General features: G+C 43.1%; 1 protein-coding gene across 2 annotated transcripts in view; it reads right to left on the bottom strand.

Annotated features, from left to right (window-relative positions):
- LOC116041778 (seizure 6-like protein) overlaps positions 1–12433 on the bottom strand; it is a 102808-nt gene that overhangs the window by 26919 nt on the left and 63456 nt on the right. For both annotated transcript variants that reach the window (XM_031287827.2, XM_031287828.2), the window contains exons 6-9: positions 10643–10814; positions 6684–6850; positions 5474–5668; positions 3165–3303 (exon numbers count right to left, since the gene is read on the bottom strand). In XM_031287827.2, coding sequence (XP_031143687.1) covers positions 3165–3303; positions 5474–5668; positions 6684–6850; positions 10643–10814 — 673 coding nt within the window. The remainder of the gene's footprint in view (positions 1–3164; positions 3304–5473; positions 5669–6683; positions 6851–10642; positions 10815–12433) is intronic.

Here is a 12433-nt window from a genome sequence, read left to right as displayed (position 1 = left end):
ACCATTGGGCTGTGGGAACATAGGGCTGTGGGAACATAGGGTTGTGGGACCATTGGGCTGTGGGACCATAGGGCTGATCCCCGTGTAACACTCAGAGAGAGGAGTTATATATTTTGATGGCCACAGGCAGGAATGAGGTCCTGTGGTGCTCTGTGACACTAGAGACGGACATTACCGCTGACTCACAGCGCCGGCTGCGTGGGAGACCGTAGCACCTCAGAGACTAAACGCCGCGTTCATCCACAGGCAAAGTGTTTAACAGTTTGTAAACACAGCACAGCCGTGGTTTTATTGCCCCAGAGACGCTTGTTTTCATAGCACTGCAGAAGATTCACTTTGCAAGGCTTTGGGAAAAATTTATTTATCTGTAAAGATGATAAGACATAAATCTACCAAAGGACTGACGTATGTAATGGGATTAGTGCTTGCTGGGGAGTGTAGCTAAACGTGCCAGACCCATTTCATACCACATTAAACATTATTCAATGCAGAATGAATAAAACATAATTTTAAAGGACAGCGCTGATGATGTTGAAACCTTGTTTTTTTTTTTCTCATTTAACGAACCAGTCCTGTTATTCACTCTGATACGACCCACGGGAGCGTTTTCCTCCCTCATATCCAAACCAGGGAACGTAACGGTCGCAGTTTTAAATAAGTCCTTAAACTCGTGAAATGGACGCAGTTTGGTTATGTGTAGGCACAATAACTACTTAGTTTAGTTTAGAAAAAGATGGTGGTTTGAGTTCAAATCAGAGGTTACTTCACTTTCGGTTAAGGACTTGCAGGGGGCATTTATCAGAATACAGCAGAGAAAATCTGCTCATAAATATAGAAACTATTGGATAGGATAGAACAACACAATGTAATTCTGCTAACTAAAACATCACATTCATTATTAATTTCACTTGTTTTCATTTTAGGTGTATATCCAAATACAATACACATTTTCTAACGTTCGAGTGCTGGTTTCTATGGTTTCAGAATTTTGGATAGTCGTCATGGAAACATTAATTGGTCATGTGACAAGGGGCTGGGAAGATTGGCAGAATAGGCAGCCAAGTGACAGCACTCTGATCCAATGGAAATCACAACTGTCAGATTGAGAGCACTCTAGCCCAATAGATTTGCCGTTTACAGTCCTTCCAGAAAAATGCAGAGTGTTTTTGTGATCGTTGCGGGCAAAAATCCTTGATTACGCGGCACGTTTTCTTAAAAAATGCGATGGAATATGCGGGATATTTATGCAATTTTACGCGATGAAATTGCGGGAAGTTGCAAAAACTGCGGTTTCATCGTGGCTTCATCGCGGGGTTTGCAGCTTTCCGATGATGTTCACGTCGCGTAATTACGTCACTTCATAACGTTCCCATGGCAACAGGGGAAAATGGCTGCTCTTGTGTGAAGTTGAAGATATATGTGACTTTTTTGCAACGAAAATGCGAGGATTATGAAATCATGCAAGCCCCGCATATTTTGCGCGGAAATCGGCAATTTATGCGGCGAAAGTGCGGCGTATTTGAAAAAAATGCGGCCCCCGAAATAAATATGCAGACTTTGGCTGATTATGCGTTGAATTATGTGATCGCATAATCGCGTTTTTCTGGAGGGACTGACTTTAATTTCAAGTCTCTGTGCGGTGATACGGTTGCCGGCTGTAGTTCGGTAGAGAGAAAATAGTTCCTCTATGAAACTGCTCACCACCAGATCAGTGGACTATCTTGAGTAACTGGGTCTGTGGTACGTGACCTGTGCTGCCTGCACGATCCGATATGCGTATAAATACGTAGTAGAAAACATGACGGTTTTCCCTACACTATTTGTATCACGCATGCGTTGAAACGCTTGACGGCCAGGCGGCACAAATGGCGGTATATTTTTGTACAAAAATAAACACCGGAGCGACCACCACCGGACAAATCATTAATATTTTTGTTTTTGACACTTTAAAAGACCCTCACAATAAAACCTGAAAATAACTGTTAAAATATATAACAGCTGTTACGTCAGTTCTGCTTTAATTGTGCTCATTTAAAATACAATCAATCAATATTTGTCTTTATTGTTATTACTTTAAAGTCTTAATTTAGCTGTAGCCTGCTATTCCCAGTGTTTAGTTTGAGTTAACGCTATTTTAGACTGAATCAAGCTGTCAGCTAGCGGTTAGCCGAATTAGCTGTTAGCTAAACTAACGTTAGCTTCCCGGTGGAGGCTAACAGCCGACCGCTACAATTACGACTGGAAGTGTGAAATCCTCGTAAAACAGGATTATCATCTGCACATGCGCGAACATCTTGCGCATGCGTATGTCGGATTGTGCAGGCAGCACAGATCGCGTACCCACAGGGTCATTATTTCTGGAACGAGACATTGCTGTTGAGTTTTTTCAAGTATTTCTTTAGCACTTTGAGCACCACAAGCCAAGCAAACTCACTTCGAAACTATCTAGACTGATAAACAGCACTACAGGTAAGAGTAAAAATATGTATTTTTGATTTTAGGGGTGACTGTCTCTTTAAACAAAATAAAGCTTCTACACATACTGGTTTTACAGTACATGAAGTATTCATCTGGAAGTTTCTGAGATATGAACGCAGGTGAAAGACGAAAGATTCAATCCAACAGCATCAGGGCAGAACAGTCTTAACAGCATGCTGTCTAATGTTGTCAAGTTTTGAATTTAATATTTCAGTATGAGAACAGAGAAATACTATCAACAGACGGGGTGCTGGACCGCTCACTGAGCCTCCACACTCCCCGCGTACATTTTTAATGATAACATAAAAATATGATTACAAGTCTGTGTGTGTGTGTGTGTGTGTGTGTGTGTGTGTGTTTAACTATATTCGTGGGATCCAAAAAACGGGGAATACAGTATACTTGTGGGGTCCGGACAGCTTTGTGGGGCCAAAATGCTGGACCCCACAAGGTTAAAGGTCTGTTTGAGGGTTAAGACTTGGTTTTAGGATTAGGGTTAGAATTAGGTTATGGTTAGGGTGAGGGTAAGGGTTAAGGTTAGGCATTTAGTTGTGATGGTTAAGGTTAGGGTAAGGGGCTAGGGAATGCATTATGTCAATGACGGGTCCCCACAAAGATAGTGAAACACACTGTGTGTGTGTGTGTGTGTGTGTGTGTGTGTGTGTGTGTGTGTGTGTGTTTCTCACAGTTGAACATCAAGCAGCACCCGTTTGTCTTCGCCGACATGTATCCTCCAGCTGCAGTCCTCTCCCTCTCCGTACCACTCGGGCCAGTTTGGGGACAGGATCACCCCACCTGGACCGGTCAGGTCGCCCCCACACTGAGCTGCAGAGAGAGAGAGAGAGACAGAGAGAGAGAGAGAGAGAGAGAGAGAGAGAGAGGAGGACAAATAAAAGACACTAAAGTTAGAAAACAAAACGTAGCGTTACTTACTGACGCAAAATATCTCCTTTAGCGTCTCAGTTAGACGAAGGTGGCTTTCAACTAAATCCGACCGTCATCTCGCTTTTTATTTTTTTTATTTTTTTTGTGGACAAATTGCAATGTATGACAGAATATACGTTTACAATCGCAAAAAATGTATCATATCGTGACATAAGTATTGTGATGATATCGTATCGTCAGTAGGGTTGGGCATCGTTTGGATTTTAACAATTCTGATTCCAATTCTGATTCCTCGTTTAGATTCCGGTTCTCATCGATTCTAGATTCCGATTCTTTGAGGGGTGGAGTTGAAATGGGTCACATGGTTATTTCACAAATAAGAGGACAGTTTGATTTTGATTCAATGGTGGGTTGCAGTTTCACCGGGCTTTTTTAACGTAAAATAAAGCCACACTAGAGCGCCGCTTACTGTGCTCCACGGCTGCAACACAACAAGCGCCTGGCCGCTACGGAAACAAAAACAATCGCACGTTGAATTGGGAAGCGATGATCAGATTTGAAACCAAATCCTCCAAACGATTCCAGTAAAGGAACGATTCCACTGGAATCGTAATTTTTGTAACGAATCCAAGTAAGAATCGATTATCGATGCCCAATCCTAATCGTGAGGCCTCTGGTGATTCCCACCCCTACTCTCTACCGTTGTCGCTCTTCATACTACGTCATCTTACATTACAGACGCCTTGTGCGTCTGTATGGGACACTGAGAGCCACAGACCAATCAGTATATGACGAGTTGGGAGTGAGAACGGGTTGAAGTCTTAGGTTCTTTAACTTGACAGAGACCAGATACTTTATAATAGGGCTGGGCGATATGGTGCAAATCAGATATCACCGTATTCTTGACCAAATACATCGATACCGATATTGTGATGATATTGTGGGGATGACAATTGGTGGCTTCACAAAATATGTTACAATGAGACTTTAGATAAATAATCATCAATAATGTGGTAAAACAGTTTCAAACGAAATTATAGAAGAAAAAAAAAAATCATTTTTTTCCAGCTGTGTACTGACTATGTTTACATGCGTGCACAAAAACAGTGTGATGTTAAAACAAATCTGCAATTCTTCAAATGATATTCTCTCAAAATGTTTCACAGCAGATTTTCTGAGAAAATTGAGTTAGTATGTGCTTGTTATTATCAATTTAGACAACGCTATTGTATATCACAATACTCTATATATGATTTAACCACGATATGATTCCATTGAAAGACAATAAATTATCATATTGAATTATCGCCCAGCCCTACTTTATAATAAACACTGCTCTTGGAAGGCATTTTTTTGTGAACGAAACACAAAATAGAGCCAAACAGGTAGCCTTGTATAGCTTTTTAAATTATGAAGTTGTATGAAGTTATAATCAAGCCAGAGCGAGCAACTAACGACAAGTTTGCACAGTTAAGAGAGTTTTCTGAATCAGTGAAAAGCAGGGGCGATTCTAGGATCAGACCTTTAGGGGGGCTCAGCCCCTAATGAGAATCTGACACGGATACAGTGCCTTGTTAGTGTAAACTACCCCCCTACTAAATCAGTAATTTCATAATCTGATCATCTCTGAGCTACTGAACAACAACGTCAGCTAACTTCTTTGACACTATGATGGAACTAAACCGGACACTTTATAAGTCATAGTAATAACGACTAATTTGACTCAATGTTCTAACATTCAGCAATTTTAGTTGCTTACGTTTCAATTTGGGTTCTAATCTGCACCATGAAATGACCAACTTCTTCTCTGGGGACTACCAACGTTAAACTTCACAACCGTCTCCTGCTCTCCCTCTGACAGATCAGATAGAGACTCAGCCAAAGGCGGGAGTCTGGCACAACCTCCTCTGATTGGCCAACACTACGTTTCTATTAATGGTAATTGTTTGTCCTCTGTCACTAACAGACAAGTTCACAAACTCTCACTTGAGCTCTAAAATTGATTAAATAAAAGAAGTTTTTTATTATTATAATTTTTAGGGGGGCTGAGATGAAAAAGGGTCTAAAATCGCCCATGAAATGTATGAAACTGTTGTTCTTTCAGGGTTACCTTTGCATAGCGGCTCTGTGTCATTCCAGTAGGGATCCCTCGCACTGATGCACTCGATGACGGGCGGGCCTTGTTCCAGAGCGTGACCCGCGTCGCATGTAAACTGGACCACAGTGCCGACACCGTACAGCGGGTCGGAGGTCGTGAAGTTTCCGTTCTGGAGGTACGGCTCGTAGCAGTGGCCTCGCTCGAAAGCTGGAGGAAGAAAAGGAAAGAAACCTCAGATAAATAGCTTAACCCTCCTGTTGTCCTCGGGTCAAATTTGACCCATTTTCAAAAAGCTTGTATATCAGAAATTTGGGTTTTCTTTCAACCAAATTGTCAAAAAAAGAAAATAACTTGGATGGTTCCGTACAACGCTCTTCACAAGTTAAATAAATGATCAGTTCCCTACTTTCATTGAATTTTTTTATTTATTTTCTTTTCAATTTTATAGCATTTGAAAAAAAAAGAAAAAGATAAAAGAACGTTGAAAAAAGTGACAAAAATGTCGGAAAAAGATTCAAAAACGTGGGGGGAAAAAAAACAACGAAAACGTCAAAATACGCAGTAAACAAAATCGACAAAAACTTTGGAAACAGTGACAAAAACGTCGAGAAAAGCTTCAAAAACATTGAGAAAAGTGACAAAAAACATCAGGAACAGCAACAAAAGTGTCGAAAAAGACGACCAAAACGTTAAAAAAAAAAGTTTATATTTTTAAATTTTGACCCAGAAAAACAGAAAGTTTCCTGGTCGACGGGAAGGCAACACAAGGCTTAATGTGTCATTTTGGAAATTAAATACTTTTCTTTCTTTCTTTCTTTCTTTCGTTCTCTTCGTTATGATACCACTCTGTAATTCCCATAAAAAGGCGCCAACATGATTTGGTAGCTTCTCCCTCGAAAAAACTGTAACCACACATCCATAAATCTTGTTTCCACTCGCAAAGGATTCATATTTTTCTCTTTGCTGATGAGGATAAACATGTTGGAAAAGATCTTTCCATCCCTCCACAACCTGACTGCCAGAAACTGAAAGCTTTAGCTCAGATTACGACCCACTTCAGCCAAAACCGACTTGGCAGCACACGATGTAAGCAGAAACACAGAGCCCTGCAGTTCTCGCTTATCGTTCACACGATTAAACTGTAATTTTAGAACTATAACAATACATCTTTTTACATTGTGCTGCAGAAAAACACGGTTTTATTTTCAGAAAGCTTCTGTACCTTCGTAGCGGATGTTGAATCCCGTGTTGTGGTTGGGCAGATCCGTGATGAACTGGATCCTCACCGCTGGTCCTTCACTGATCACTCCCTCGAAAGGGATCTGCCCGCTCCGGCCCGAGTCGAACAGAACCACGGAGCCGGCGTCCAGCCCGCTCCACAGCACCAGCCTGCAGGGATGGAAACACTGCATGAGTGTGTGTTTTTAGTTTATTTTATTTATTAGGGACCATGTACAATTTTAAACATAAATGTTACCATTTGCTGCATTGTACCAGAGTTAGCCTCAGGCTAATTTACATCTGCAGTCACTGTGTGTGTGTGTGTGTGTGTGTGTGTGTGTGTGTGTGTGTGTGTGTGTGTGTGTGTGTGTGTGTGTGTGTGTGCATGTGTGTGCGTGCGTGTCTAAGTGACCAATGTGAACAAAAATCTGCAGGGATGGAAACACTGTGTGTGTGTGTGTGTGTATGTGTGTGCGTGTGTGTGTGTGTGTGTATGCGTGTGTGTATGCGTGTGTGTGTGTGTGTGTGTGCGTGCGTGCGTGTCTAAGTGACCAATGTGAACAAAAATCTGCAGGGATGGAAACACTGCCTGTGTGTGTGTATGTGTGTGTGTGTGTGTGTGTGTGTTTGTGTGACAGGGAAAACTTCAGAAATCTTTGAAATTGGTCCAGTATTCTGCAAGACCACTGCACCTGGCAATGGCGATGCGAGCAAATGTTCATCGTCAGTTTCCGTCCATTAAAAGTTCTGTTGTTGCTGCTGACAGGCTCAGATTATTATTCTAAGTGTCTGACAACATTATGGAAACGATCCCTACAGAGATAGAGCTTTTAGTTAAAGAGTAAGATCCTTTTTGTTTAACATGAAACAGCCCCGAAATCACCATCACCAAACTCACCAGACTCCATGTAAATAATCAGTACTTTTAGTGTGTATAGAGCCAGCATATCTCCACATGTAAATGGGTGAATTAATGGTTTATTTCAACCAAACCAGAGTGGTGATTGTTAGAACATTGGAAAGAGGAACATATCTGTCGACTTCGAATGAAGTTTAAATATATAATAAAATGACTGTTAATGTTTTAACTACATTTTCATGAATATACTTTAAAGGAAGAAGATAAAAACCTTCAGACTCCTAGAGCAGGTCACCACTACACTGTTACGTTTTGGTTTAAAAACGAATATCTTTTGCTACGTTTCCCCCCTCTCATTCCCCCTGCTCTGGCGTTCTCCCCTCTCATTCCCCCTGCTCTGGCGTTCTCCCCTCTCATTCCCCCTGCTCTGGCATTCTCCCCTCTCATTCCCCCTGCTCTGGCGTTCTCCCCTCTCATTCCCCCTGCTCTGGCGTTTCCCCCTCTCATTCCCTCTGCTCTGGCGTTCTCCCCTCTCATTCCCCCTGCTCTGGCATTTCCCCCTCTCATTCCCCCTGCTCTGGCATTTCCCCCTCTCATTCCTCCTGCTCTGGCATTTCCCCCTCTCATTCCCCCTGCTCTGGCGTTTCCCCCTCTCATTCCTCCTGCTCTGGCGTTCTCCCCTCTCATTCCCCCTGCTCTGACGTTCTCCCCTCTCATTCCTCCTGCTCTGGCGTTCTCCCCTCTCATTCCCCCTGCTCTGGTGTTTCCCCCTCTCATTCCCCCTGCTCTGGCGTTCTCCCCTCTCATTCCCCCTGCTCTGGTGTTCTCCCCTCTCATTCCCCCTGCTCTGGCATTTCCCCCTCTCATTCCTCCTGCTCTGGCGTTTCCCCCTCTCATTCCCCCTGCTCTGGTGTTTCCCCCTCTCATTCCCCCTGCTCTGGCGTTTCCCCCTCTCATTTCCCCTGCTCTGGCATTTCCCCCTCTCATTCCCCCTGCTCTGGCGTTTCCCCCTCTCATTTCCCCTGCTCTGACGTTCTCCCCTCTCATTCCCCCTGCTCTGGTGTTTGCCCCTCTCATTCCCCCTGCTCTGGCGTTCTCCCCTCTCATTCCCCCTGCTCTGGCGTTCTCCCCTCTCATTCCCCCTGCTCTGGTGTTTCCCCCTCTCATTCCCCCTGCTCTGGCGTTTCCGAGCCCCTAAACCGGAGACATTTGGAAACACTTCAGTCTCAACGGCCACAAACAGAGACCTTTGGCAACACCGACACTGACGCCAATGTTTCTCCTCCTGATTGGGTCTTATCGGTCACGACATCTCGTTCTCTGAGACTGAGCTACTAAGGTTACCATGGCAACTACCAGCAGCGGGCGGAGTTTCCACACTGCCTCCTGTTCATGCCCAGTATACCAGAATGTTGATGAGATGTTTTGGTTAGTTTAAATGGAGATTAGTTCTTCTACTGGAGCTAAAAACACTTGTGTGCACGGGGATCGCTTTTGGCTCAAAACTCGGCTTAAAAACCAAAACGTAGCGATGTAGATGTAGCCTTAGAGCGAACATGTCAGGGTTTTCGCAGGCTTGGACCCAAAAATGGAGACGAGGAGGCAACGTAAGGTTTCGTAGGTTTATTAAATAAAACGACTACAACAAAAATGGTCCTGAAGCCAGCAGGTAGAAAACTGGCAAAAAAGGGAAATCCAAAAACACTCAGGAAACAGAAGACAAGGAATAACCAAAAACACTGTAGGAATGAAACTTCACAGGGAGAGACACAGGATAAGACTCACGTAACGACAGCAATTGGACATCAGAAAAAGAAAGCACAGAGACCAAATACACAAGGTAACGAGGACAGTAACAGGGGACGGGTGACAAGAGGGCTGATGAACAGGTGAGACACATCAGGGCGGGGGCAGACAATCACAAAGACGGGAAAATACTCATGGCCAACCCGTTCTCACTCCTAACTCGTAAAATACGGACGTTTGGACAGTGTCTGTCAGTGTCTGAAGCGACGAGAAAAAGCGCCCTTCAGCGTGTTTGTATAACGTACCGGGGAGAGCAGCAGCTACACTAGGTTTAGAGAGTAGTATGTAAGGGGGAAATTCCGCGTAGGGAGGCTGGTCGGGGTGGAGGATGGGTCAAACACAGGACTTTCACCCAGGAGACCGGGGATCGGGTCCCGCGTGTTTCCTAAAGTCTCTTTCTTCTTTAACCGTGCCGTTATTCCCGCGTGTCACGGATAGGGTTGGGTACCGTTTGGATTTTTACGATTCCGATGCCGAACCGGTACTTTTAAAACGATTTTGATTCCTAAACCCATTCTTGAAAATCTGAAAAATAACGTCAAAGAAAGGCTCTTTTATAGAGTTTTATTAAAATTGAAAATTATTAAAATGTAACAATATATTAACGTTTTAAAATACTTAAATATACATGTATAATAAGTAAACCTAAGTCACCTAACAGTGAATGGTTAATATGCTTTTACGTCCATTTAGGTGATCAGAGGGAAAATATGGCATTTTAAAAGTAGCCTACATTTACGGTAGCTAGCTAACGGTAGACTACAGAGAGAGGTGGGGGATATTTTTACGTCTGTTTCGGAGCGACGGAGGGAAAATATTTCAGTCGACACATTAAGTGGAACCAAAATGAGGAACCGAAATTTGCGTTCTAATCCAGTCTGATTCCTACCGGTTGTGTAGGAACCGGGTTTTGGTACCCAACCCTAGTCCGTGACTAGGGTTGGGTACCAAAACCCATAAGCCCACCCACAACCTTTTCCTAAACTCAATCGTCCCGTTCCCGCGTGTCAGACTTTTTCCTCTAAAGGGACGCCAACAGTCCCGACCAAGTGCGTTTGGTTAAAGCGCGTTATATGACGTTAAAGGAGACTTTTAGCGTCAACAACGACAAAGGCACCTGACCAAGCGTCTGTATTTTACGAGATGGGAGTGAGAATCTGTTGAAGGCAGGAAGTAAAAAACAAGACATGACACAGGAGAAACAGACACTACAAAGTAAAACAGGAATAACCACAACTGGAAACCACAACCATGACAGAACACCCCATAAACCCCACGAACACGGGCGCTTCTACCTGTCGGTGGCTCCCAGGGACAGTCTCTCCAGGTGGAGGTGCAGCCTCTGGTCCTTGGGGGCCTCCAGGGACCAGGAGCACGAGCGGTCCTGGGTGGCATTAGGCCCGTGGTGGGGGGAAGGGGACAGCACCCGCCCTACTGTAGCGTTCTTCACAGTTCCTCCACAAAGAGCTGCGGAGAAGGAGTTCATTAATTGATCTATTTAAAGTCACAATGTCACCAGTCATAAGTAGGGTTGGGTACCGAAACCCAGTTCCACTATGGAACCGGTTCCTACACAACCGGTAGGAATCAGACCGGATTAGAACGCAAATTTCGGTTCCTCATTTCGGTTCCACTTAATGTGTTGACTGAAATATTTTCCCTCTGTCGCTCCAAAACGGACGTAAAAATATCACACTTTCTCTGTAGTCTACCGTTAGCTAGCTACCGTAAATGTAGGCTACTTTTAAAATGCCATATTTTCCCTCTGATCACCAAAATGGACGTAAAAGCATATTAACCATTCACTGTTAGGTGACTTAGGTTTACTTATTATACATGTATATTTATGTACTTTAAAACGTTCATATATTGTTACATTTAAATAATTTTCAACTTAAAAAAAAAACTCTATAAAAGAGCCTTTCTTTGATGGCATTTTTCAGTTTTTCAAGAATGGGTTTAGGAATCGGAATCGTTTTAAAAGTACCGGTTCGGCATCGGAATCGTAAAAATCCAAACGGTACCCAACCCTAGTCATAAGCTGTGTAAAGCACTTTGTAACGTTGCTTTGAAAGGTGCTATATGAATAAGGGTTAATTTGTACATTATGTTAATTCAATTCAATTCAATTTTATTTATAGTATCAAATCATAACAAGAGTTATCTCAAGACACTTTACAGATAGAGTAGGTCTAGACCAGTGGTTCTCAAATGGGGGTATGTGTACCCCAAGGGGTACTTTGGAGGACTGCAGGGGGTACGTGAGCGCTATTTTCTAAGTTTTTGTCACTGTTTTTGAAGTTTGTCAGTTTTTTTAAGGTTTTTGTCGCTGTTTGACACTATTTTTCGACCTGTTCTTGCCTTCCTTCCTTTTTTCTACTGTCTTCTTTTTTCTCCAAGTTTGTCGAAGTTTTTGTCGCTTTTTTTCAAAAAACAAATGCGCCTTTTTCAACGATTTTGTCACTTTTTTCGAAGTTTGTCTTCCTTCTTTCTACTGTTTTTTTTTTTTTTTTTTTTTACAAAGCTGTCGCTTTTTACGAAGTTTTTCGTCGCTGTTTTCTAAGTTTTTGATACTATTTTCCACCTATTCTTGCCTTACTTCCTTCTTTCTACCGACTTTTTACAGTTTTTGTTGCCTTTTTTCACCAGTATTTAAATGCTTTTCAGTTCCATGGCTGATGTTTGGTAAATCTATCGCTGGTCAGGGGGTACTTGGGGTACATTAATGAAAAAAGCTTGAGAACCACTGCTCTAGACCACACTATAATTTACAAAGACCCAACAATTCCAATAATTCCCCCAAGAGCAAGCATTTAGTGCGATAGTGGCTTTTAGACAGAAACCTCGAGTGGTGAGGAAAAACTTCCTTTTAGGCAGAAACCTCGGATAGACCCAGGCTCTTGGTGGGCGGTTGTCTGCAGCCTGTTCTCATGAACCATTCGTTCAAAAAGCTACGAAAAGTGAAGCACTGTAACTCGTAATGGCAGATTTCCACCAACTGCCGAACAGCTGCGGCTCGGCTCCGCTGCGTGTCGGCTCCGTGCTCCGCCTTCCCACCAGGTCTGGATTTGTTGCGCAACGGCTGC

Source organism: Sander lucioperca, chromosome 14, assembly GCF_008315115.2.
Source record: "Sander lucioperca isolate FBNREF2018 chromosome 14, SLUC_FBN_1.2, whole genome shotgun sequence".
NCBI lineage: Eukaryota > Metazoa > Chordata > Actinopteri > Perciformes > Percidae > Sander > Sander lucioperca.
The sequence above is the reverse complement of the archived record's forward strand: the minus strand, read 5'-3'. Positions and strand labels throughout refer to the sequence as shown.